We start from the raw sequence: 27,988 nt of genomic DNA on the forward strand, positions 1-27,988 counted from the left end.
ATGACGTCAGATGAAAATCCGGCGCATGCGCATACTCGTTTTCGGAAGCTTTCGATAAGTTTCGGGTACGTTCGTTTGTTCGCAAAGGCAGTGCACTTGAGAAGGCCCGTCGAAGGCTGTTCTCGACGTGTATGTTTTAAACAGTCCGCAACATGTTAATGAGTTTTTGTCAAATTCTTATTAAAAATTCATACAGTGGATTCAGTATACGAAAGAAAATTACTAGTGCTAGACATTTACCCTCTTGATCAAGTATATTTTTTAGTATAAATTGTGCAGGAAAAAAAGTGAAGAACGATGCCAGGCAAAGGAGGGAGAAGAGGAAAATCCGGTAAGAATACCTTAATAATACCTTTTATTGCTTCCTGTACATGTAACTTAGCTAAAGGGATTTTAATTAATCTCCTTTACCTTTGTTATAAAGTATTAATATATAATAAGATTTAAAAGGGTAATGCGAACACGTGATTCCTAACCATCCTACGATTATCGATTCATCGTTTCTCTTTCGGATGATTCATCCTTGGTAAAGAACTTATTTACTTCATCTTACGTCACGATACACACATACGGTCGATTAGAATTTTTTTCCTACCTCACATACATACGAAAGGACATGTTGTCTTTCGAAGATGATAATATTTGTCTACTTATGAAGCATTCACATCGATAATCATACGATGAGATTCCTTCCGCAATCCCCATGTGACTTTCATGCTTTTCGCACATGGTTTTAGGATGCAACGAATCTCTTATGTTCTTCGTCGATCCTTTATAATTTTATAAAGATTATTCCTTTATTTTCCTTAATTATTTTAATACTATAATAATATAGTAATATTTTTTGTTTTTTTTTCTTTGTTTTTATTTTTTTATTTTTTTTAATTCTTTTTTATTTTTGATTTCTTTTTCATTTTTTGTATTTATATATTATAGCATTAATTGATTGATTGATACATAATGGTTAGATAAATATGTTGCATTTTACGCAACATACGATCATGTTCTAATCGTATAATTTTTGTTTCTTTTTTTTTTTTTTTTTTTCTAACTAATCGGAAATGTAATATTATTAAATATTGTATCTTCATTATCTTTGTTTATATTTTCTTATCGATTTTAATAATTAGAATATTTTTATTATGATTTTAAATTTCACAAATTTGTGCAACTCAAAGGGGAAGAAAAATTTCTTTCTTTTGCAGATGATTATTTTTATTTTGTTGTTTTATTACTATTTCCGTTTGACTTTTATTTTATAATACTTTTATTGTTTGCAATGTATGTAAAATATTGAACTTTAGAAAATATATGATTTATATAATATATTATAAATATTAAATAATCTTTAATATGAAGCATTTGGCGTGTTACCATGTGTGATAATTGTAACAGCTGTTCTGATTTCACATATTGCACAATATGCCATTCACTTTCACATATTAGATATAGATGATATAATGATTACAATCTGTTAATCTGTTAATGCATTTAGAAATTTATTTGTAATAAATATTTTTCATTATCATTGTTAGTTTTTATAATATATTTGTTCCTTTTTTTATTTTTCTGTAATTTTTAAATATTTTTATTTTACTTTTAAATTAGAGAATTTAATTTTAATGAATTTATTTAGGGCACGGTGGAAAAAAGGTTGAAATAACATCTGATGAAGATTCGATCAACAATGATGCGTGCAGTGTCTCTAGTGGTCAGTCAGATAATCGCAGCATGCCTGATGACGTAAATGATAATGAAGTTGATGAAATTGCACAACAAGAGGCATTTGAGGAAAAATTGAAGGAAGCTATCGATGGTCTAACACAAAGAAGTGCAAAGGGCAGGATAATCTGCTTTAATGGAATTGAAAAGATCTTTGCTATTAAGTATGTTCCAGACTTCGTAGAGGATAGAAAGATTACTATTTCGGATTCTATAGAACGAAGTTTGAAGAAGGGAAGATCTGAAGAACAGTTGACAGCAGCTAGATTGAGTACTTTACTTTGCGTTCAACTTGGAATTTTTGAAAGTGCAGAGGCAATTTGTAGAGATCTGAAATCTACCTTAACTTTTGTTGCTAATGATACTGCAGCATCTACAAGTGCACGTTCTGAGGTAAAATAATATTTTTTATATACAATTTTAAGTGTTTATATATAAGATGTATTAATTACTTATGTTTATTTTATTACTATATCAAGCAGTATTACTTTTTTAGTGTTGTTGGGCATTAAGTATGAATCAGTTTTTTTCTGGTAATGATGCAGCTGATACACTTGAAATTGTTCAATTATTATCCAACATTTTTTCTGGCTCATATTTAAAAGGAAATGGTACAATAGCAGCAGTTTCTGCAGATGTAGCAGCGCTTCATGCAGCAGCAATTTCATCGTGGACTCTCCTCTTAACTGTCATGACTCCAGCAGAGATATATAATCTACTTGCCAGTGATAGAAGCAATAATTACATGCCGTTAGTATGAAATAAATAAATAAATATATATATATATATCTTCAGTTATATTTGTTAATAACTAATTTATTAAATTATAGCTCTCTCAATAGACTACGTGAATTATTAGAATCGCCACATCTCGATGTGAGGTTATCTGCAGGTGAAGCTCTTGCTGTGATATTTGAACTTGGTCGTGATTTCTCCTATGATTACGAGCAAGAATGGGCGGTTGGTCTTATTGATGTGCTTAAGGAATTAGCTACCGACTCTAATAAATACAGAGCAAAGAAAGATCGTAAACAACAGAGGGCTAATTTCAGAGATATATTACGATATGTGGAGGTAAATATTTTATGAACATTTTCTATGGAATCTTACTGATAACAGAATAAATCTAAAAACAATAAAATTCATTTAAGTAACTTTTACTTTTCAGGAAGATATTGTTCCAGAAATGCATGTTAGATTTGGACAAGAAACGTTATATTTAGAAGGCTGGTGTGCTCGTACTCAATACAATGCTTGCTGTCGATTACTTGGTCCTGGCATAAATATCCATCTAGCAGAAAATCAATTATTGCGTGAAATTTTCCATCTAGGTAATAAAGTGTTGCCTATAACGTCTCAAAAAACGACTAAATTAGAGAGAGTAAGTATACTTTTAAAGGAGAATATTATTATGATTATAATATATTAGAAAATGTATAAAAATATATTATTTTTTTTCAGACTTTAATGAATGCAGCTGCTTTCAAAGCGCGCACTATTTTACGCAATAAAACTAGGGATAAACGATTTGCAGCCATGGCACCGTAACTTCCATATATTTAATTTTTCTATATAAAAAATTTGTTTAATTTAATCAAATATGATCTTTTATTTATTGTATCTACTCAACAGTATAGATTATTATGAAACGTTTCATTTCTTTCATGATATAGATTCATATGAAGTTAAATAAATCATTGAATTTTAAACTATTCACAAAAAATTATGCGAAATATAAATACGTTTCATAACAAAAAACTAGAAATGTGATTATTTTGTACAATTAATATTCTGTATATACAATAACAGATCTATATTTATAAAATTTCGGGTATATTAATAATGACTGCAAGTTTTACTGTTTCAAAAGTTGAAAAATCATAATTTGATTAATTTGTTGATTGAACTTTAAAGGCATTATGCTGATATTCGTAAAAATTTATAGCATATTTTATATTGTTTAATATGATATGTTTTAACTTTATAGTCAAGTTAAAATATTTTAATCAAAAAACTGAGGGGTAGAATTAAATATTTACATAATTGTTAATTTAATAGTTACGATTCAATTTGACTAAATAATCGTGTATAATTATAATGTCGTACGAAGTATTTATATTCATTGTACATAGTGACGTATATTATAACGATGATCGTCAAAACAGAAAATGAAGGATATAAATAAAAGTAGTACCTCAGATTGCATGAAATTGTTATTACACATTATTTCATATTTCTTGTTTGTTTACAACAATCCTTTCTTTATATCATATGATACACATTATTCTTTCATGAATCGAGTTTCTAATTACAGTCAATTTATTAATCTCAATAGTATTGCAACTTATAAAATCAAATTATATCTAATTTATGGTAATAAAATCAATAAGATACATTACCCAAATATAGTATTGTAACCAAAATATTTTCGCATAGAAGGATCAGTATACATTTATATTGCTGAAAACTAAGTCATGAAATGCTATGTTGCAATCGTATCATTATTTTTTTATCATATATTATTATGATTTTATTAAATAGTTAGAAAAAGATTATACTGATATAAATAGTTTCTAAATAGATTTCAGATTGTAAGAAAAATTATGTTTTGGTATTATAGATAGAGTAATATTAATACTTGTACTTTCTCACTTTGACCCTACATATTTGTCAGGCACATAATACACGAGTATAAATAATCTTATATTCTAGATATTAATTAAATATGTAAATTAATTTTTTGTTTTCTGAATTCTTTTTCAGATAGCATATGCCATCTATAGCCTAATATTTTTGATACTTCTCTTTCTGTATCATCGTAACTACGACTATTCTTTTTTATCCATTGATAGTGTTCAGGTGTCCAACATGATACTTTCAACCAATCTCCATCACATCTTTTTAAAACCACATTACGTCGAACGTACAAACAACGAAGAAATTTTGCCGTGGAAACTATTTCTAGTATCGTTGATGTTGATATTTTATCACGAATCATCTGTGTGGAAAATAATTTTTTTATATAAGAATTATATTAATATACTCAGAAAAAAAGACAATAAATTTATTATACAAGATAACACGATTAGTTACTTTTAAATCGATTTTATCAACTTTAAATTGTATTAGTATTTCTATATAAAATTACATAAACTGTATAAAATTGTACGTTATCACCAAATTCATAAAATATATGATCAGTCTTCACAGAAAAAAGCACAAATGATGCTTGAAAAAAAAAAATTAAAAAGTTCATTAAATATTTTAATAGAATATTTAACGACGTAAAAATGTTAAAAGTTTTAGGGATAGGAGATCTTGTTAAAGGAAACTTACACTCTAAAAAAAGTCTTTTTTTTAGTGCAAGACTTGCATACATATGTTTACACAATTAAGGCATTAATTAGCATCAATATAGGGCTTAAAAAAGCTATCACAAATAATAATAAGATCAGAATTCTGTTTAAATACAAAATGCTACCAGAGTATGTAGATTGGGACACATTTTGCAAAATTGTACTAATGCTTCATCCAATCTTTTAGAAAAATTTTTATGTAAATAATATCTTGTTATCCCCTTGAATGCATAAATACGAATTGTTGAATCAAAAAAAGAACCATGTGTAATGATCCATGATGGTAAAATCTGTAATACCATGATTATATTTACATTATTATACTTATATAATTATAACATATTTTTTCAAAAAATCTATTCTACCAACCTGTGTATTTGGATTATCTATGACTATACTATGACATGGTACATCACTGTGTTCAAATAAATCTATTGGTAGAAGGACATCGCTAGATTTATGACTTTCTATTTCAAAATGTACTTTTATATATGGATTATTTGACCTCATTTTTATCCATGATGCTCTTTTTGGCTGTAATTATATTTCTATTAGCAATTTCTTTTCCTTTTAAGATTATAAAAATTCAATAACTTAGCAATTTTTTTTTTATTACCAATTTCACAGTCATATCCTTTGGACTATACTGATTTTGCAAAATATGAAGATGTTCTAATTTTGTATGTCCAAGTAATTCAATGACATCTTCATGAAGATTTTGTGGACTTATAACAAGAACCTTAAGAAAAAATAGATAATTGCTATTGTACTTTGTGTTTTATATATTTTATTTAACAAAAGTAGATTCTTTCTATGAGAACTTACATTCAAATTAAGAAATACTCCTACATGTAACAATGGACAATAATATCTAGTAGTATTTATTAATATTAACTTTGATAAAGTCTGAGTACAATTTTCACAAATATCATCCATTAAGTGTAAAGCTTCTTTACTATCAAGCATTAAATCAATTAATTCTAAACTTCTTAAATTCTTTAAATTCCTCATAAGTCTCTTCAAAGCTTCGAGCAGCTTTCCTCCTGTACCAAAAAGTCTAATACGATCTGGATCATTTCTGTTTGCCATATTACAAGGAAATGTAAACTTAAGCCTTCGTATATTAACACCTACACCTGCTACAGAAGTATTATCTGATCCTTGTCTTTCGGTATACCATGATATCATGTTCATGAATTCATATAAATTATAAAAATTTAACATGGGTTCAAAGACAAGATTTCTAAAATTTTTTCCAACTTTATTAAGACAAGTCGATGTTCTAATATGATCCAGAACATATTGCCAACCACTATAATAATTAAACTTTCCTCTTGTTAAAGTTGTATCTCCTAATGTAAATGTAGACCAAACATTCTGTAATTTGAATGCACGATACCAAGAGCGACATACAAGAGAAGCATAGTATCGCTCACGAATAGATAAATATGAAAATATCTGTTCCAAAAGTATATCAGGTATTCTATCCCAACAGCTAAATACTTTGGATGACTGTTCATCTTGTGTATCTTCTTCCCAATCTATATACAATGCTGTAAATGGCAAATTAATACATCCTCAACTTTGTCTATTTATGGTAGAACTTATATATTTCAAAATACGATCTATATATATAAAAAATAAAACTTTTAATCTTAACATTTTACTAATAAATATTTTTATTTGTATTATTTTTTTAAAGATATATGTAAGATTTGTTAAGCTCAATTTTATTTTTTTCTTTCATCTCTATATAACCTAAAAATATTATTAACTTACCTTTATCTTCTTCGTCAAATTTCCAACAACTTTTGTTCATTTTTAATACTAATAAAAATATAATAGACGACTTCACAACGATAATTCTTCCGAATTTTGTTCCGAATTTCTTATTTGTGTAAGTATTTATTGCGTTAAAAATACATTAAAATAGAAAATACCTGATTACCGCCATATTATATGTCGAATACAATGTGCGTAAAAAAATGATTGATATAATTTCACTGTATCTATGAGTCTAGTCTAGTTCGATTTGATATAACCAGCAAGTTTAAATATAAATTAACAACTTTTATTTATAAAAAAGATTAATAAATGAAGCAACTTTTTTTAATTCATAAAAGAGCATAATTCTTTTGAAAAAGAATCTAAGAGTTATCCTTCATTGACAGTTAGAAAATTGTTGTTGATAACTAATATTACGTTTTGATTATAATTGCACGTAATTCATGTAGTAAAGTGCATTTTAACTTTATTATTATTGATTTTAATACTGTAACAATTACAGATACAATTGGTAAAAATGTTATCAATACAGACTTTTATCTGTGAACAGTATATACAAAAAGCTTCTTTCTTAACATGCATTTTATTGAAGAGGTAACCTATTTAATTTCCTAAATTAATTGAAATATTAGATATAGAATAAATATTCAGATAATTATTTGTAGAAGAAGATTTATATTTTTTGTAACAATTTTAGATCATTAAATCCAACAGCAAGTATCATTCATATACAAAGAGGAAAAAAAAGTAAAAATAATACTGAGGATATAAATAAATTATTTCATCCTGTATCTATTAAGTCAAATCCAGATGATATTAATATAGGAAATGAATTGACTGGTAATTTGAATAAGAGAGATTTACTAGTAATTTTAAATAAATTTATAGAGATGAAGGAAATTAGAAATTTGGCGATGGAATGTGGACTAGATGGTATACTTGGATAAACTTTTTTTTCATATTATTATAATAAACATTTATTTTTACACAGAATAATCTATATAAAAGTATATATTTTATAGATTATTTACGAAAACAAGCATTTGTAAGATTCAGAGAATATTGTATACAGTCACAATCGTTGCCAGTTGATCTTCATGTTATTTTAAGTGATGTTCTTCGTAATGTTGCAAACATAACAGATATTTATCCATATTTTTTACGTTTCGCTAAAAAAATATTTCCACACATGGAATGTTTAGATGATCTCAAAAAAATTAGTGATCTCAGATCACCCGCTAATTGGTAAGAGTACAAGTATATTGGATAATACTTAAAAAATAGGCAAGTAATATGTATGATTTAATTATAGGTATCCATATGCAAGAGCAAAAACACGAAAAGTAATATTTCATGCTGGTCCAACAAACAGTGGTAAAACCTATCATGCTTTAGAAAGATTTATAAGAGCAAAAAGTGGAGTATATTGTGGACCATTAAAATTATTAGTTTCAGAAGTATACAATAAATGCAATAGTATGGTTAGTATAATCATATTTTTTCAAAATATTTTAGAATTTAAAGAAATTTTAATAAATTTATATTTTTATAATTCCAATCAGGGAACTCCTTGTGATTTAATAACTGGAGAAGAGAGAAGATTTGCTCATAATCCAGACACTCCAGCAAATCATGTATCTTGTTCTGTGGAAATGGTTAACATAAATTCTCCTTGTATGTATTAATTATGTAATGATGATAACATTGTTTTAGAATTAATATTTTCATATTGAACTATTTGTAAACTTTTTTTTGAATGTTGTTCTTGGTATTGACATAGGTATATTATATAGCTATTTTACCAATATTTTTTATTGTAGATGAGGTTGCAATAATTGATGAAATTCAATTAATTCGAGATCCTGGTAGAGGATGGGCATGGACCAGAGCTCTTCTTGGAATTTCTGCTGATGAAATACATCTTTGTGGTGAAACAGCTGCAATAGATTTAGTAATTGTCTATTTTTCCAATTTATTTACTTTTGATATACTTCATATTACTTTTTTATTTGCTAATTGTAATATTATTTTTGATAGGTAAATGCTATATGTCTTACAACAGGTGAAACTCCAGAAATTCGAAAATATAAACGGTTAACTAAATTAGAAGTAGAAAATACAGCACTTCAAACATTAAAAAATGTTCAACGTAGTGACTGTATAGTTTGCTTCAATAAAAATGATATATTCACTGTAACACGTCAACTGGAAGCAGAAGGAATAGAAACAGCAGTGATATATGGTAGTTTACCACCAGGAACGAAACTTGCACAAGCTGCTAAGTTTAATGATCCAAATAATTCTTGTAAAATATTAGTAGCAACAAATGCAATTGGAATGGGATTAAATTTGTAAGTTTCCTATACATTATACATCATTATTAAATATTGAAAATGTTACCAGATACTTGTACATGTTTTTTTATTTTATTTATTGATAGATCTCTAAGAAGGTGATTTATTTTACAGACATATTAGAAGAATTATATTTTACTCTTTAATACAACCAACAATAAATGAAAAGGGAGAAAAAGAAATGGATACAATTTCTGTATCTACAGCTTTGCAAATAGCAGGCAGGGCAGGACGTTATGGCACACAATGGGAAACAGTAATATAATAACTTCAATTTCTCGAAAAAGGCAATTTTCATTTTATATCTAGGTCATTTCATTTACGATTTTTTTTATTTAGGGCTATGTCACAACTTATAAATCACAGGATCTTCCAACACTGAAAAATTTACTCGATCAAAAACCTGAGACGATCACTCAAGCTGGCCTTCATCCAACATCAGATCAAATCGAATTATATGCTTATCACTTACCAGACACACCATTGTCAAATCTTTTGGTAATATTATAAATTATACATACATTAATTTCTAATATGCAAGAAATAATATGTTTATTATTTCAGGATATTTTTGTAACTCTATCTATAGTTGATGATTCTTTATACTTTATATGTAATACAGAAGATTTTAAGTTCCTTGCTGATATGATACAACATGTTCCTTTGCCATTACGTGCACGATACGTATTCTGTTGTGCACCAATTAATAGAAAACTTCCATTTTCATGTGCTATGTTCCTAAAGGTATGAATACTAATCTTTATTTCTTCAGTTATAGACTAATTATATAAATTTCAATAATTTATGTATATGCAAATAGTACAGTAAATGATAATAATAGCATGATATTTATTATAGTTTGCTCGTCAATATAGTAAAAATGATAAAATTACCTTTAACTGGTTATGCGAACATATTGGTTGGCCATTTTCAACACCTAGATCTATACTTGATCTTGTTCATTTGGAAGCTGTGTTTGATATTATGGATTTATATCTTTGGTTAAGGTATTTATAATATATATAAAGATTTATAGACATTTACTTAAAACAAAATTCAACTTATATTTTTTAATGCAGTTACCGGTTTACGGATTTATTCCCTGATACAAATATAGTACGAGATGTCCAGCGAGAATTAGACTCACTTATTCAAAGTGGAGTACATTGTTTGACACAATTATTAAATAATTCTGCAACAGGTAAATATCAATTTCCATCATCATATATTAAATATTGATATTAATAACATATTAATAACATATTGAAATATTTTCATTGTACAGAAGGGACAAATGAAGAAATATCTATTTCAGAAACAGATCAATTTTATTTACAAACACGGAAAAATAACTTTTACAAAGGTAAAATTTAAATCAAATAATAAATTAAAAATTCGTTAAGAAAGCGAGAGTAATAAAAAAAAAAAAAAAAAAACTACTATATTCGTAACATTTAATAATTATGTGTGACTTACATTAATAATTTTTAATATGTATGTGTATACAGGCATAAATTGATTTTTTATATTATATTTTAGGATATAATGAAACTAATAAACATAGGTCCTCTGTACCTCAGAGGAAGGGTAAATTAACAGAAAGATTATTGGCAGAAGGTTTGTTAACACCACAAATGTTGCAAGAACTTCAAAATGAATGGGCCAAAAAGAAAAAATAAAGTTATTTTTTTATAGAAATTAATCATCAAAACTCTACGTTAAATTTTTTGGTATAAAAAATTAAGTCCATTATTGTATATTCGATCATTTTGAGATAGTTTTAAATGAAAACTTCTCTTTAAAAAAGTTATAAAAGAAAAAAAATTTTTTCTTTTGATTAGATAAATATTAAACATACTTGTAAAATAAATGAACAATTTTAAAAGATTTAACATTTTTAATGTTTTAATAAATAATATAATTCTTTTTATTCGTGTCACTTCTAAGAATTATAAAAACATTGAAAATATATGTACACTTTATCTTCATGTGAACAGGTACAAGACCTTTTTTAAATATTAACATTTTTATTTCGTGTAATGCTCTTTTGCATGTCTGATGTTTCTTTGGCGTGTATACATTTTTCTTTGTTCTCTTAAAGTAAAATTGGAATTACAAGATATAAACTCTCTGGATCTGCGTCTTATCAAATGAGATAACATGCTGCACTTGGAACATCTCACAGAATCATTATTTATAATGAGTGGACATAGTATATGTCTCCATCGTGTACCATCTTTGCAGGCTATTTTAGGGCAATTATATTCTTGAAAATTTTCAATTATGCCTAATTAAATGAGATAATAAAATTAATACATATTGTTAAAAATAACTATTTGTATAATTTGGAACATACCTTCGCAAATAATTCTTATGTCAAATTCGTCTATAAGTTCCTCAATATCTAACAAGCATTGCACTTTATTATCTTTACCTTCTCTTATAAGATTATACATTATTGGATCAATTTCTTGATTTAAAGCACTACATCGTAATATCATATCAGTTTTTACAAATACTTGTTTTTCTAGAAAAGGCATACCAGCTTTTGTCATTCCCATGCTCAAATATACTATTGTTGTAGCATGTCCTTCAGAAGTTACATTACATGACCAACCACGTGGTAAAGCAATTTCAAAACACATTTCTAGTAAGTCTTCAAACAAGATTTCGTGTTCTCGTATTTCACCATACACACAATCGTCGTATTTATCCAAACGATCATTTACAATATTTAACGTTTGATTGTTTATATATAAATTTCTATTCTTCTGTAGAGTATTATCTATACATTTTTTCATAATATAAGTTTTGTTTTTAACTTCTTCATGTTCCCATATATCTGTCGATGTCTCATCCTCTTCAGAATAACTGAATATATTTGAAGAATTATTTTCATTTTTTTCAAGTTTCATTTGAGAGAGTTGATTATAATTATTGTTTTCTTTCTGCCTTTTTTTTTCTATATTATCATCTGCTTCAAGGCTTATTTTATAATTATTATAATTACTGGTAATTGTTTTTTCATGTTTATTATTTCTATTAGAAGACAGTCTTAATTGTGTTTTAGAATCATCAACAGACATACTTATATTCGATTCATCCTGTGAAGATTGTATCTTTATTGATCGATTAATATTTTCATGCGTATATTCATGATTTCTAAACTCAGAATATTCTTTTTCTGCATTTGAAATTTGTTTCTCTCTAGGTATAAGAAAATTCTCTTTTTTATTATCAATATTTTGCACCAAACTATTACGAAACGTTAAAAAATCATTCAAGCCATACAAATCGGAATGACTTTTTTCAATAACTTCGTTATTTTTTGATTGAAGATGAATATTTTTACCAGGTACTGCACCTGGTCTTAATCTACATTTTTTATATTTTATCTAAAATTATACAAAAATGATTTGTAATACTTAAATATAGATTAATTTCTATAAGAATTAAATGTTTGTAAATGTATAAAGCAACAGCTTACAGTAATAACATGTGGTGGAACTCCACTAACCCAATGCGTGATAATATCACTTTTATGAAAATGTTTACTACAAACATATGTATCATCGCTTACAGAATAATTCTCTATAGCAATTGCAGCTTGCCATTTTTTACGTGTTTCTGGATCCTTTGGAGCTGAGAAGAAACTATAGGTATTTTTATAATTTGTTTCTTTACATAGAACACATTTACGTGTCATACTGATCCTGCAAAATAGTTTATTATTTACTATATATTATGATTAAATGTAAATGAAATTAATTTGATTCATCCTGTAAATTTTAATAATACAATGATGTCACTTTGTAACATTATTTTTTAACTAAATTATAAAATTGAAAGTTATAGTAAAGAATGTAAATATATAATTATGTACCATATAAAATAACAACATGAGATTTTAAGGATTGTTATAATTAATTTAAAACTAATGTAAGAGAACTGGCATGTACATCACTCAATATTTTTGCAAAACATTATAGATACTTCTAGTGAAAATTCACGCTCTGATCATATGTACAATTGGGGAAAAAGAAATAATAAAAATACTGAACAAGTTGTGCCAACATAAAAATTAATTTCGAAAAATTACGACAAGTGACCATGTTAGTAATTAAACTAAACAGCTGATCTGCTATATTTTGAGGTGTGCATTACTAGATTATAGATAGAGATACATAACCTTTAATTGTTTAAATAATGGTGATATACGGTGTTTATATCGTATCAAAATCGGGAGGTTTAATTTTTAATCATGATCACAATATTCCTAAAGTGGAAAATGAAAGAACTTTCGCTTATCCATTAGATATAAAATTAAATTATGAAAATAAAAAGATAGTTGTATCTTTTGGTCAGAAAGATGGTATAAATGGTAAGAGATTTTATTAGTTTTTTATTAAATCGTTATATGAACATATTTCTTATATTTCATTTTTAATTATTTATATTTAATATTTAATAGAATATTTTTATTCAGTAGGCCATATGTTAACTGCTGTAAATGGTAGTCCTGTTATTGGCAACGAGTTGGAAGATGGAAGGGACGTGCTAGAAATGTTAAATCAACCAGAAAATTTTCCTGTAACACTAAAATTTAGTCGTGCGAAAATGACAACCAATGAGAAAATTTTTCTTGCATCTATGTTTTATCCTTTGTTCGCGATAGCTAGTCAATTGAGCCCTGAACCCAGATGTTCTGGAATTGAAATTCTAGAAGCAGACACGTTTCGCTTGTACTGCTATCAAACGCTTACTGGAATTAAATTTATGATAGTGGCAGAACCATCACAGTTAGGAATGGAAATTTTTACAAAAAAAGTATACGAACTTTATGCAGATTATGCTCTTAAAAATCCATTTTATTCTTTAGAAATGCCAATCAGATGTGAACTTTTTGAGACTAATCTGCAGTCATTACTCGAAACAATTGAGAAATGTGGTATAAGTAGTATTTAAATTTATTCAATGAATCAGGCTGACGTATCTGTAAGTATGGTGTGTATGCGACACACATAAAGTATTTGAAATAAGCAATTATATATAAACATATACATTATTGAAAATAATAGAGATAAACTTAGCTTATTTAAAAATGTAAGAAGTAGATTGGACAAATTATAAATAGAATGAATAAAACTTAGTATTTTTATCAAGGCAATTCAGTATATGTAAAATTTGTTGTTTATTTAATTCTCTTGATAAACGAATTTAAAAGATTGTGAATAAATCATAGAGATTTTTTTTTTTAAGTTGGTATCGAGATAAATCTATCGCTTGGCACTACTGCGTAGACAATGGTTGCAAACAAATATGGCTGCTCACTGTTTCACGGATCGGCTCTAGTAGAAAAAAATTTTAGCTTCTGATTGTGATCGAGTGATATTTGTTTCTACTATAAAATTATTTAAAATGGAGTTAGGATTATCTAGTACGTTGTTAGCTGGCGATCCACGTCTTGTGGATCATATCGTTGGTGAAGTCAAATCGCAGGGTATTTTTGATCAGTTTCGTAAGGAATGCATAGCCGATGTTGACACAAAGGTATATAAGTTTAATGTCTATATTTCTCTCTACTTAATATCATCTAAATAATATCAAATAAATATGTTATTAGAGTTTTTGTTATATTCATAAAGGAACAGTAAATAATTGAATATTATCTCTCACAGCCTGCGTATCAAAATCTACGTACAAGAGTGGAGGGGTCTGTCAATTCGTTTCTTGACAAGCAGTTATGGAAGCCAGAACTTAATAAAAATCAAGTTAGAGAAACATTGCGTAAGCATATACACGAAGCACCATATTTAGATGCTGGAGTTGAACGTATTGTAGATCAAGTAGTAAATCCAAAGGTCTATTCGGTATTCATGCCTCAAATTGAAGATGTTGTATACAAGTTTTTAGGCATTGAAAGACCAAAAATCAAAGAAAAATCTAGTAGTTGTGGTCTTAAAGATTTATTGCCTAAAGATTTGGATCCAGTTTCTCCAGAATCCGATAAAAACAGTTTGAAGGATGTGTCGCTCGAATCTGTAGATGCAATAGATGATCTTGATGTCAAACAAGATGAAAAATCCGAACAATCATCTGATGAACAAAAGTTAGAAATTACGGAAAAGTATTCTGAAAGAAGTAAAGATCTAGTTTCTGAGAATGGACATGTCTCCTCTGAAGAAAAAATATTGGATGAAGGGTGTATAAGTTTCAATAAGACTGTTAATAATATAAGTTTAAATATATCTGGCAAATCAGATGACAAAGCGGATGAAGAAGAAGAAGATAGTCCAACTTTTGAGCCAATTGATATTATGAATTTAAACGAGTCAAATGTATCTAATGATTCACATTTATCCGGTATATCCGAGTTAACAAGTCATAGATCTAGAAGTCCTGATTTCTCCAATGAGATATCACAGGATAATTTTGATTGCAGTAATCAAGATTCACAACTTAGTAAAGTTTCATCCGATTCAAGATTATCGATAGTTACTGACTTTGGATTGTCTAATCATGCTTCAACACCCATACATGATGGTATCAAAGAAGATGCTTCTAAAGATAAGTGTGAAAATAAATCTACAAAAGATAATTTCAGAGCTCTCAGAGAATTTGAATATTTTAAGAATAAAAACAATAAAACCATTTTTGAATCAAAAAAATGTAAAGAAAGCACGTATGACTTTAAAGATGCAAAGGATACAACAAAAAGCATTAAACTTAATTTACCATCCAAGGAAAATTCTAGCGATGCAACAGACAATAGTACAAAGGACAAATATGACAGTAAAACATATAAAGATAAGCATAAGGATAGTGAAAATTCAAAGTCTAAATCTACAAAAGAAAAAGTATATTCCAAGGATCCAAAAAATAAAGAGAAAGACAATGAAAAGAAGAAACAGAGTAGTCATAGTAGTTCAAAGCACGATAAACATATTAAGGGTAAAGTTAAAGATAAATCTAATCAAATAAAAGATTCTGTTGAAAAAAGCAAAGATAATGCAGAGAGTGTTAAAGATAATATAAGTAAAATTAAAGAAGAAAAAGTAAAAGAGGTTGATAAAAAAGAAAGTAGTACTAATAAGGAAGCAAAAGATTTGAAAGATCTTTACAAAGAAAAAATTAGAGAACTCAGAGAGAAGAAGGAATTAACGGAAAAAGAAAAATTAAACAAGGATAATGTAAAGTCTAACAAAGAATCTAGGGATAAAAAAGATTCGATTAAAGATAAAAAGTCTTACAAAAAAGAACATAGAAGTTCTACTTCAAAAAATCACGATGAAAAAAGTCGTCATGAAAACAAAGTTAACAAAGTGTCTGACAAAATATCGGATATTAAAGAGAAAAAATCTGAATCTAAAGAGAAGGCAAAACGTGACGAACGTGGCTCAAAAGACTTTAAGGATAAAAGTAATGTTATAAAAACAGAATCTTCAAGTAAATCTGAAAAAAATGACGCAAAGAAGATATCTAAGAATGGCAAAGAAGAAAAAACAGAAATAAAAAAAGATATTAAAATTAGTAGTGATAAGATTTGTAAGAAGGATGTACGTACTCAAGCGCAAAGTAAAACAACAGATCGTAATGAAAAATCTGTAGATATTAAAAAAGAATCCAAAAGCGATACACAAGCTAAGGATAAAAAGAGAAGAGATGATAAGAAATCAAAAACAAAGGATGATCATTCTAGTTTACGGAAAAATTCTAACGATCGTCGTTCTACTGACAGAGATGGTTCAAATGGATCTAATAGCAAAAGTTCACAATCTAGTACTTCTAGTTCAAGTGCTACAACCAGTAAATCAAGTTCTTCTGGTTTAAATAAAGATACCAATCATGTTAGTAATTCAAGCAGTGAAACATCAGACAGTATAGAAGAAACACAAATAAATAAAATGAAATTGCAATCACAGAACGAAAATATTGATGAAATAAATAAAAATGATGTACATTTGGCTAATACCGAATCATACTGCATTCAAAACAATAATAATGGAGATATTCGACAAGTAGAAATACAGTTAAGTGAAAACAATTTACCATTAAAAAAGAGACCATTACTTAATGAAAATAATTTACCTTCTTCGAGCGAAGTGAAGATAAAAAAGCCTAAATTCGCAAAAAACATACATGAAGCTAAGAAGCTAATGAAAATTAGGAAACAAATGGAGAAACAGAAACAGAAGGATGATAAAAAAGTGGAAAAAAAAGTGGAGCAAAAGGCTGAGGTAATAATACATCCGAAGCCAATAAGCAGTATAGATAATATGGAGACAGTTCCCGACGAGGAACGTGTACAAATAATAGAAATACCAGATGAAGAATACGAAGAACCTTATCCCGATCGTCAAATAAGTTTAACATTAGAGGAACGTTCAATGATATTGTTAGAAGGAGAACTTCGTGGTACTGATATATTACAAAAACAATCTAACTTAGTATCAAAATTATCTGATTTGGAATTATGTATAAAGCAATCCTTAGATGAAGCAATATGCAATACAAGATTATTTCAAAATAACAATAGAATACAACACGATGGTATTAGGGAACATCAGTCTCTAATAATAAATGAAACTTGTAAAGATGATATAACTCCGAGTAATAACAACTCGGAAACAAAAAATACTGTTGCAGTACTGGAAATAGTAGGAACAACTTCTGAAACATTTCTTGATGCCCAGAGTATAGAGCAAATTAACTCATTAGATACTGTTGCTGGAAATGATATTGAAGTAACAGATGAAATAAATACAACTGATATGAATACAAATGTAGAATGCAGTGTAATATGGAGTGACAGAAGTGACAATGTCTTTGAACAACCAAAATCTCCTACTACAGATATTACAGAATATAATGAATTTGATGAACAACTGTCTGGACAAGCTAATGCACAGTCTTCCAAGAATGATTTTGTACCAAAAGTTAACGATGATCACGAAGATTGTAGATACTTCAAGCTTGACAATGAAGAATCTAATAAATTTTCTAGTTTTTTACACTCATTAGAAATGGTGGAAGGTAATACTCTAGAAGATATGATAGAAAGTTTAGGTGGTCAAGTAGTATCATCAGGTTCAAAAACTATGGCACCACCAATGATAAAAAGAAAACATTCAGGAAGTCCTTTAACAGACATACTGTTCAATAACTCAAACAACAATAATGATGGTCATAAAACAGTAACGCCAAATGATAATTCTTTAAGCAATATGAAGAAAAGAAAAATGATTCCTTCAAAGAAACAAAGACTTCATGCAAATCCTTGTGTTTCACAAAGTCTCCTAAACGGAGAAAATTTTGTAATGCCTTTAAGTCCAGAAAGTGATGTGTCAGCGACTAGTGAAAAAATTCCATCATCTAATATAATGAAAGAAGAAAAAAGGTAATTCCTTGATACTCATTGTAATATAATATTGTCCCATATTTAGATAGTGAAATTGATAATTTTATCATATTTCACAATAATTACCTTCAATACTTACAGTCGGCATAGAAGCAGTCAACGATATTCAAGCGATGACTTGTATAAACCACGTCCATTGTTTTCAAGTTCTTCTCGTCGAAGTAGAAGATCTAATCAAGTGTAGCTAGCAACTCATGGCTTCAGATGTTGAATCATATTGTATTCTGTATAGTACAGAATTGAGACATTTTATTTTTCTAATACAATCTTAGTGTATTTAAAACATGAAGTGATGTCATAGTCTAATTAGCTGATTTGGCCAGTTAATGTAGATGATATTGTGTACAAAATTATGAGTTTTATTTTTAAATTATGTTATGTATAATTATTGTTAATTATAATCTATATCAGACAATTTTTAATGAAAACAAACTCTGAAGCCGTAGATATACTTTAGACTGTTGTTCCTTAGAACTCTGTATTTATTGTACAATAAGTATAATTGCTTTTAATATAGATTTATTTAATAATTTGATATAAAGAGGTTGAATGACACAATTGCACGAAATAACCATTAATTAACTTGATCTATATAGAAACAGAAATGTATATTTTTCAATATTTGCATATCTGAAAAAAAAATGCTCAAAATTTATATGACAAATTTATATGCTTATTGCATTGTGTATACATTTGTATAAAATAATTTTATTTAAAGCAATATAAAAAAGATCAATTGATAAACTATCATATGCTTTGAAAGAGATAACTAAAGAAAAAATTTATCATGTGTTATTTTTTTTACGATATAAAGACAGTTATTTGTTTTATATATTTAAAACGAATGAATTATATATAATACTATAGATGAATAAGAGTACAATGTATTTTACTTATCATTATATTTAATCCTAATAAAACTAAGCAATGTTATTTTACTAATTGTACAACAAAATGTAGTAATAATATAAGTTGTCAGAGAGCAAAATGACAGTAGATGCGAAGCGATACCTTTTTTATCAAGTTATTAAAATATATAATATATGATTTTTAAGATTCACTGTGATAAATTGATAGTAAGTTGAAACATTAGTAACAGTGAACCACATGATGTTTAAATGCCATATTTTGCAGAGTTACTGTACGTACTTTTTCCAATTAATAACTATCATTACTTCTGTATATTCATACATTGTACAAATATTGTGTGTATATATATAGATATACATATACATACATACATACATACATACATATATATATATACATATATATATATATATATAATCTGAATACATTAAATTTGATTATAATAGTTATATTGTAGAATATCTTTTTCAAATTTTTCAGGTATTTATTCCAATTTATAAAACAGTCACTTCCAAAATTTATAATGTCTTATTTACAATAATCGCTCTGAAAATAAAGCGAGTTTTATATACACAATCAAACGATCTATCTTTTCATTCCTTCAATGTATTTTGCAGTATTGTTAACATTATCTTGTATAATATACTATAAATTTGTGTTACTATCAAAATAATTTTAAATGTGTACATATAATATAAACCTTACGATAGACGCATTAGTTTCAGAAATTAATACAACGGAAAAACTTTCTTTACTAAATACGATTATTATTCCTTTTGATAATGTACTATGTAAATAATAAAATCGCAGTTTTCATGAAAGAACGAAGTCAAGAAAAATAAAGAGGAAGTAAAAAGCACGGTAGATTAATATTCGCAATCATTATTTTCTTTGTTTTCGTTCTACGCATGGTTTCTTTCGATTTATGTTAATTTAAAAACGAAGTTACTTCGAACGACATTATCACCTAACTAACCTTTCGTAAATCCATATGTAATGCGAATAAAGATCCATGTATACGTATCATATTTACGTAATCGACGTTAACGAGCAATATTATGTTATAATTAGTAATAATTATCAAAGATTATTATTTATATTCAAAGCGTAAAAATGATTAAAAATGAGCTTATATAGGAATTGTGTTTATGAAAGAAAGTGATACGTATGATGTGTGTACATACATAAACACAGAGGCAACTCAGTACTACACATACACACACACACACCTATATATATTTATATTATAGAGAGAGAGAGAGAGAGAGAGAAAGATAATACTCGTAGTTTATCTCTCTACGCACGCACACATTGTGTCCTTGTGTTTACATTATAAATATTTCTACATAAAATGAATCGTATCCGACGACATATCCAGCAGCGTATAGAAATACGAAATAAAATTTTTAACGTAATCTTATCAGCCGATTGTAACGTGAAACAATTTATCAAGGTGCGCCACGTTTCGATACTTACGTGTGATTTCGAAGACTCAAAAATATTATGTAATGTTTGATCTTATAGATCATCGTTAATAGTAGCGAGTATTCTAAGAAAACACAAGATTGAGGGTATAATAAACTTTTATTTCGCACCTTTTATATGGTAGAAAAAAAAAACAACAAAATTTTCAAAATTTCAATATTTGGATTATTCGTCGCAACGTGATGCGCAAAAGAAAGAAATTACATGATAACAATGACTAAGCAAAAGTGGAAAAAACGTTTGAATATCTCGTACGAATGCGCGATGACAACATAGGTTTTTCTAAATAAAACATATTTTCTATTACGCCATTCGTTTGTCTTCGACATGACTCAGACAGATTGAATAATAAGCATCTTTGATTACCGGTAGTTACGATTGATTACGAAATAGAATAGTACATATATATATATATATATGTACGATATACACATATAAAGGAACGAGCAGGATTCCAATAAATATAATAACGATAGTTTAGAAAAGTGATAGAATTAGAAAAGAATTTAATGCTGTTATTGACCGCGAATATATGTACACGACAAGCGTCCTCTATTCTTTCTTTGAAGGAGTTAGGAAAAAGAAGATATATAATGGAGATACATACCTTCGTTTCTACTTAATATATGCGTGTATGTCTGCGTAGTGTGTATCTATATATATATATATATATTCGCAGCTACAAAAGAAAGAGAGAGAGAGAGAAAGCAATAGTCTGTCTCGATTTTACTTCTCTCTCTCACTCTTTCTTTCCCTCTCTCTCTGTCTTTCTTTCCCTCTCTTTCTCTCTTTCTTTCCCTCTCTTTCTCTCTTTCTTTCCCTCTCTCTCCCTATCGCTGATAGCTCACGTGCTGCGACCACGTGGTCGAATACGACGCATGCGCGGCACGTGTTCGCGACCTAACCACACTAACTTAACGATCAACGATCATTCATGAAAGTGTTAAGCATAATGAAGTAGGTAAAGTAGTGTTAGATCTATCAAAATTTCGTGAACATTTTTCACTAGAATAGTTAGTGTTTCTTTTCTTACCACACGGTTTTTAGATTTATTAAGAGTTTAGATTATCACGCGATTTCGTTGCGTAAAGAGGGAATGGTAACGTCATAAATTTGAGTATTCAGGGGGTAGCAGCCTTTTCGATTCCAATGCGATCCTATTAAGATACGATCAACGAATGAGAATACACGACTCGATTATTTAATGTACCAACGATTTTATACGACTTGTTAGCTTTTTTTTTTACGGAAACGATAATGATAAGGCCGGCGACAGGAAGGATGCGCAATAACGCGCGAAAAGTGTCCACGTTTTCCAAGGTTTAAATAGTTTCTTGGTATGTTACACACAGTGTTACTATGGAAAACTCAGTTATTCATTCCTCGTCGTAACTTATAGAGCGAGCGAGAACGAGAGCGAAGAAGAAAGAGGAACGAATAGTGAGAGAGAGAGAGAGAGAGAGAGAGCGAGAGAGAGAGAGAGAGCGAGAGAGCGTGAGAGCGAGAGCGAGAGAGGAGAGAGAGAGGAGAGAGAGAGAGAAGAAAAGAGAGAGAGGGAGAGTTAGTTCAGTGGTTAGTGCGGTAATACCGCGGCACGACCGAAAAGGCCAGAAAAAGCCATCGCGGCTTGATATTTGCATTTTAAGGATATGAATATTGAAGATTACGAGAGTTTGCCCACTACATCGGTGGGTGTTAATATGACGGCCGGTGCTTTTGCTGGAATCATGGAACACTGTATAATGTATCCAGTTGACAGTGTCAAGGTAAAGTAGTCGTATATTTGCTCCACGTTTTTTCCCTCCCAGAGATTATCTTTTACATAACCTCAATGTATGCACCTATATTTCGGCTTTCGATACCTGTCATGTGGTAAGATTAATAACGAGGAGAATTTTTAGAAAACTTTATTATAGCCGAATATTTATCGTCATTATAATTGTCTTTCAATCGGAAATGATTGTAATAAAGACCATGACTGAACATGTGTTTTCTCTTAACATTTTCCTCCATGTTTTCTTGGAACGTGCTTTTAATGTTTCAACGTTATCGTTATTTAAATATGATAAAATGTTTGTAGAACTTGTTCCAAAGTCTGTCGTTATAACTTTGTATATTGTAAAAATATATTGTCATAAAAAAGATATTAGTAAAATGTATGTTTTGTGATTTGAATTACTCTTTTAAAATATCTATTATATATAGTATTATGTAAGGTAAAAAAGAACTTCCTTTGAGCTCTTTTTTACCTTTATCTTACATTTAAAGTTATAATTATTTAATTTTAAGTTTAATTATATACTTGACATAAGCCATTACTTGCTTTTAACATTGAACTATTCTCAGGAAATCAGAGTCTATTCTTTTCTTTTTGTTTGTAAACAGGTAACATATAAGCACAAATATCATATAAGTTGGTAAAATTACCACGCGTTTCAATATTAAAATAATTTTTTTTTAATTTTAATTAAAGAAATTTATATATGTATGTGTTAGACAATTTAAGTTATTTTTAAATTCATCTAAAAAATATATAAAGAATTAGACATAAAAATAATCTTAAGTGATAAATAATAATGTTAAGATATATCAAAATCTCATTAAGAGTCTATCTACCCGATGATCATTATGTAATATAGTCTGTCAGTCTATTGCAGTACGTTCTATTTTTGATCTGGTTTTTAGCTTACAATCTGTATTTAAGCTTGTTTAACATCAAGTTTCTATGAATGAATGAATGAAATATCTAAAATAACACAACTCATTGTGATGTATGAATGATCAAAATAAGTTATTAATATAAAAGTTACGATGTTATGTAGGTGAAATTCAATATTAATACATTGAATTCCTTGTATTGCTATTCCTTGTAACAAATAGGTTATAATAAGTACTTTTCTTTAACATACATTATGCTTTCATCTTGTTATATTTTTTCACTTTTTAAAAATTGCATTGATTATTAATGATGTTAAATTAAAAAATAGTGAAAGAGAATGATCAAATTTAACATATGAATACAATTTTTTGGCATGCTTTATTCTTCGAATTGAGAATTGATAACCACTACATATACATATCTGCCAGTCATGTTATTTGAAACTCTTCAGATATTAGATATTATCTATGTGTATGTCTATGTTATCTTGAAATCTTTATTAAAGTAAAGAAATACTAATCTGTAATCGTTAATATCACTTTTTAAATGCATTGATACACTTATTCTAAAAACATGTAATTCGAAAAGTTATTATAGAAATATATTCATAAGAAATTAATATTCTCTAGACAAGAATGCAGTCACTGATACCAGGTCCAGGTGGGGGAGGAGGAATAGGAAATGTACTTCTTCGAATGGTGCGTCAAGAGGGTTTATTAAGGCCATTTCGAGGCATGGGAGCAATGGTTGCTGGAGCTGGACCAGCACATGCTTTATATTTTTCTTGCTATGAATTTTTGAAAGATAAATTTATGAGCTCAAAGCCACACTCACAATTTAATCATTTGGTTTATGGTGCAGCTGGTTGCGTGTCAACGATCCTTCATGATGGTGTTATGAATCCAGCAGAAGGTTAGATATATATATAGATATATGTTCTTTTTATTGTCTATATACAATGGTATAATTTACCTAATACAAGCTATTATAGTTAATTATTATCATTATACTTGTTACAGTGATTAAACAACGGTTGCAAATGTATAATTCTCCTTATAGAAATGTTATCAGCTGCATAAAACTTGTATATAAACGAGAAGGCGTATATGCATTCTACAGAAGTTACACAACTCAGCTTGCTATGAATGTGCCTTTCCAAAGCATTCATTTCATTGCTTACGAATTTGCACAATCTATGACAAATCCAGATCATTCTTATAGTCCGCAAGCACATATGATTTCTGGTATATATTTTATTATTTATATAATTTTTATACGTGTCTTACATAATATTAATTTTTCTATGTAACAACAGGTGCTATGGCTGGAGCTATAGCAGCTGGATTGACGACACCATTGGATGTCTGTAAAACATTATTGAATACGCAACAGGATGGTATGAAAGCAAGAGGTATGATTGATGCTGTTAAAAAAGTCTATAGGTTGGGAGGTGTAAAAGGATTTTGCCGCGGGATGAACGCGCGTGTTCTTTATCAAATGCCAGCGACTGCTATCTGTTGGACATCGTAAGTCAATTATTTATTAATCTCCATGTACGATATAAAAGACAGTAAACTGTTATGTTAATTGACTTGTTGTTTAGATATGAATTTTTTAAGTATATATTACGAAGCAAACAAGAAGATGGACTTAGCAAAGATGTGGATGAAAATTCTTTAAGTGGTATAAATCAAAATCAACTTCCTACCTCTAGAAGTAGTACTTTCCAAGGAACAGGATTATACTTTCAAAATAATGCTCATACAGGTGTATTAATAAAAGCAAGAAGTTAGGTATGTTTGCAAATGCAGAAACATCTGTTTATATTGATAAACTGTTTAAATAAGGCCAGATGAGCCCATTTTTATATATTTCAAGAGTTTATTATTAGTAAATAGTGTATTATGAAATCACTTGTCATCAATGCATTATGTGTTTATTACTGTCAATAAGGACTGAAAACTGACATATAAAATATTACTAAGTCAAAGTGGACAGGCTCTGCTAAAAGATAAATGATATTAGCGATTTTTATTAACTTGTATTAACAGACACACAAATTATTCATTACTATATTATAGCAATTATTATTCACTTCTAAGTTGAATAGATTAAAAATCATAACAAATGACTGTCCTCAAAGATTATTTTTTTATCTAAAGCGAAAACTTGAATTGGTATTACACTTTTAGATTACTTTGGACAATGCATAAAAATCTAATAATATTACATTTTATAACGATAATAATGTATGAAATGTCTTCATAAATATTATGTTTGTGGCTGCCATACTATTTGTATAAAAGATAACAAAAAGAGTTGTATTTCTTCTATTATTCTACTGTTCATATGGAGTATCAATTCTGAATTTTATATTCTTATTCATCGAATAAGTTGAATTTACTTTCATAATATTATTATATGTATATAATTTACCTCATTAATTTCATTTGTTATGTTTTATTATTTATAATTTATTCAATGCCGAATTGATTCAATTTATCGTAGTGCTTGTTTTGGGAAAAGCTATTGATTGCTGTGTTAAATTGAACGATTTAGCTTAAATTTTGTGGAATAAGAAATTAGAAGTAAAGCGTGTTTAGAACAAAGAAAAGTCCCATTTGTTAATTTTTAGCATAAATGTTAGACTATCAGGAAGCACATACTCCACTTGAATAGTTAATTAAAGCATACATATAATGTATATGTAAGATTGCAGCCTATATTGAAACTGTAATATATATAAACTTCAATTTTAAGAAGAAAGCAATGGAATGCATGCAAGGAAATCCTGAAAACACATTGATACGTATAGTGTTCAAAACTTGGCATAGATGAGTAAAGTCAAGACAATGTAACTTTATATTACAAGTCTAGAGTTACAAGAAAAGGTTTTCTTTTTTGGTAAAGGTATTGTAAGATTATATAATACTTAATTTTTAACCAGTGATTGAAATAATTTTTTAAAGAGCAAAGCTGATCGAGAAATGTAGTAAAATTTGTGTTAGAATGAATATTTGACTGTCACGATTAAAAGAACTTGCATTCAAATTGTCAATAAAACGCTTTGCTACATGAAAACATAGACCAAGTAGGAGCGTTGTAAATTGGTTATTTTATAGGCGAGTGTAGATAAGGTAATATTAAGTGTGTACAGCATAAAAGGACAGTATAGGAGCAGAGGAATTGTTAGTTGTATAGCATTATATATGTTTCATCTTGATTATCCAAGTACAAATTATATGAGAAATGCTCCTTAGTCAGTTGTAATATAAATCAACCAGTATATGCATATAAATCCTGAAATATACCGCAATATTGCTTCCTATGGCTGTGATTACTGGGTCATTTGATGTTGACTTTGAGAGGGAGTAATATCACGTGGAAACTCATATTTCACGCCATACGTATCTACTAATATAGAGCACAGTACTATTATGCATTGTTATTGATCAGGCCATTTGATGTTCGAAAATATTGTCAAGTAGAGAGAAATGAAAATACCATCTAGCAATGCCGTGATACAGACAGAGTGCAGTAAAAGATATAGCAGTATTCTTTTGTTGATGCATATTTACAGCATAACAAATTCGTATAGTTTATATTTCAAAGTAAAATTTATACTTCACGTGACTCGGTTTGTAACGAGGCTCCGTTAGAAGGTATATACGTCCTCTGTTCATTAGTAGTCGAAGTCGATTAAAAACAAGCTTTTATATCACATCATTTCTTTGTATTTCTTTAAGTGTTACTTAAGGATTTTATTTTACAGAATATCATACACGAAAAGAAAACTTGATTTTTAAAATTTATTTTGTACGTGTATCTAAACTTGTTTGAGTGATGCGTATGTCATGCACATACGTCTATACGTGTGTATATACATGAAATAAAATATTTGAGCGAATAATGTAAGTAACTCTAGTGATATTCAAAGTATATTTTATAGATCTACCAAGATCAACCGAATCCAGTGTAACATCGAGTGAACTCTTTTGATACGTTGTTTGTATCATTTATCTTTATGACTTATAACTATCAACTGTACGAATTTTGGTCAGTAACAATTAAATTGCTTGTGAATATTTTGTAGATTAAATTTAGGATTTTCAATTTGGCATCTCTGAAGTTAACTCTTTATAATTAAAACTGTATATAAAGTATATACCGTCATTGGTATTAATAATTAATATAAACGAAAAAAAAAAAATGTTAATTTACAAGTACACAATTTGATTAATATACAACAACAAAATATCAATTCTCTAACAGTGTAAATATATAATTCTACAAAGTATACGTTTGTATATAAATACTTTTTTTATCGTTATTCCTTATT

General features: G+C 28.2%; 7 protein-coding genes across 12 annotated transcripts; 5 read left to right on the forward strand and 2 right to left on the reverse strand.

Moving 5' to 3' along the window:
- The first annotated feature begins 75 nt into the window (after positions 1–75).
- Positions 76–3,922, forward strand: LOC122634367 (interferon-related developmental regulator 2). The gene is made up of 6 exons (XM_043823240.1): positions 76–331; positions 1,637–2,115; positions 2,219–2,472; positions 2,553–2,796; positions 2,891–3,103; positions 3,184–3,922. The coding sequence occupies exons 1-6, from the start codon at positions 298–300 to the stop codon at positions 3,268–3,270; spliced, it is 1,311 nt and encodes a 436-aa protein (XP_043679175.1). The 5' UTR covers positions 76–297; the 3' UTR covers positions 3,271–3,922.
- On the reverse strand, positions 3,918–7,053 carry LOC122634366. The gene is made up of 6 exons (XM_043823239.1): positions 6,858–7,053; positions 5,904–6,631; positions 5,695–5,817; positions 5,448–5,612; positions 5,204–5,368; positions 3,918–4,720 (listed from the first exon to the last, which is right to left on the reverse strand). The coding sequence occupies exons 1-6, from the start codon at positions 6,895–6,897 to the stop codon at positions 4,442–4,444; spliced, it is 1,500 nt and encodes a 499-aa protein (XP_043679174.1). The 5' UTR covers positions 6,898–7,053; the 3' UTR covers positions 3,918–4,441.
- LOC122634364 (ATP-dependent RNA helicase SUV3 homolog, mitochondrial) lies at positions 6,846–11,549 on the forward strand. Of its 3 annotated transcripts, none has more exons than XM_043823233.1 (15): positions 6,846–6,975; positions 7,366–7,457; positions 7,561–7,796; positions 7,886–8,108; positions 8,176–8,344; positions 8,426–8,537; positions 8,684–8,814; positions 8,901–9,214; positions 9,332–9,473; positions 9,557–9,715; positions 9,782–9,961; positions 10,076–10,224; positions 10,297–10,418; positions 10,503–10,580; positions 10,757–11,549. In XM_043823233.1, the coding sequence occupies exons 2-15, from the start codon at positions 7,381–7,383 to the stop codon at positions 10,894–10,896; spliced, it is 2,232 nt and encodes a 743-aa protein (XP_043679168.1). In that variant the 5' UTR covers positions 6,846–6,975; positions 7,366–7,380; the 3' UTR covers positions 10,897–11,549. The 3 variants fall into 3 exon arrangements, with proteins under 3 accessions (XP_043679168.1, XP_043679170.1, XP_043679169.1); XM_043823235.1 differs by lacking the exon at positions 6,846–6,975 and adding an exon at positions 7,034–7,051; XM_043823234.1 differs by lacking the exon at positions 6,846–6,975 and adding an exon at positions 7,079–7,295.
- On the reverse strand, positions 11,225–18,840 carry LOC122634365 (sporozoite surface protein P36p-like). 2 transcript variants are annotated; one of them, XM_043823238.1, is made up of 4 exons: positions 18,702–18,840; positions 12,705–12,930; positions 11,574–12,612; positions 11,225–11,504 (listed from the first exon to the last, which is right to left on the reverse strand). In XM_043823238.1, the coding sequence occupies exons 2-4, from the start codon at positions 12,921–12,923 to the stop codon at positions 11,245–11,247; spliced, it is 1,518 nt and encodes a 505-aa protein (XP_043679173.1). In that variant the 5' UTR covers positions 12,924–12,930; positions 18,702–18,840; the 3' UTR covers positions 11,225–11,244. The 2 variants fall into 2 exon arrangements, with proteins under 2 accessions (XP_043679173.1, XP_043679172.1); XM_043823237.1 differs by lacking the exon at positions 18,702–18,840 and adding an exon at positions 13,101–13,292.
- Positions 13,308–14,384, forward strand: LOC122634368 (trafficking protein particle complex subunit 4). 2 transcript variants are annotated; one of them, XM_043823242.1, is made up of 2 exons: positions 13,308–13,598; positions 13,707–14,384. In XM_043823242.1, exons 1-2 carry the CDS (start codon positions 13,424–13,426, stop codon positions 14,180–14,182), a joined length of 651 nt encoding a protein of 216 aa, XP_043679177.1. In that variant the 5' UTR covers positions 13,308–13,423; the 3' UTR covers positions 14,183–14,384. The 2 variants fall into 2 exon arrangements, with proteins under 2 accessions (XP_043679177.1, XP_043679176.1); XM_043823241.1 differs by having other exon boundaries at positions 13,321–13,598; positions 13,704–14,384.
- On the forward strand, positions 14,537–20,227 carry LOC122634363 (biorientation of chromosomes in cell division protein 1-like 1). Its single transcript, XM_043823232.1, has 3 exons — positions 14,537–14,767; positions 14,896–18,614; positions 18,717–20,227. The coding sequence occupies exons 1-3, from the start codon at positions 14,636–14,638 to the stop codon at positions 18,817–18,819; spliced, it is 3,954 nt and encodes a 1,317-aa protein (XP_043679167.1). The 5' UTR covers positions 14,537–14,635; the 3' UTR covers positions 18,820–20,227.
- A 1,649-nt stretch (positions 20,228–21,876) lies between these two features.
- Positions 21,877–27,946, forward strand: LOC122634321 (mitoferrin-1-like). Of its 2 annotated transcripts, none has more exons than XM_043823144.1 (5): positions 21,877–22,756; positions 24,279–24,561; positions 24,669–24,893; positions 24,965–25,175; positions 25,253–27,946. In XM_043823144.1, the coding sequence occupies exons 1-5, from the start codon at positions 22,640–22,642 to the stop codon at positions 25,440–25,442; spliced, it is 1,026 nt and encodes a 341-aa protein (XP_043679079.1). In that variant the 5' UTR covers positions 21,877–22,639; the 3' UTR covers positions 25,443–27,946. The 2 variants fall into 2 exon arrangements, with proteins under 2 accessions (XP_043679079.1, XP_043679080.1); XM_043823145.1 differs by lacking the exon at positions 21,877–22,756 and adding an exon at positions 23,527–23,808.
- Positions 27,947–27,988: the final 42 nt, after the last annotated feature.

This window comes from Vespula pensylvanica, chromosome 14 (genome assembly GCF_014466175.1).
Source record: "Vespula pensylvanica isolate Volc-1 chromosome 14, ASM1446617v1, whole genome shotgun sequence".
Classification (NCBI taxonomy): Eukaryota; Metazoa; Arthropoda; class Insecta; order Hymenoptera; family Vespidae; genus Vespula; species Vespula pensylvanica.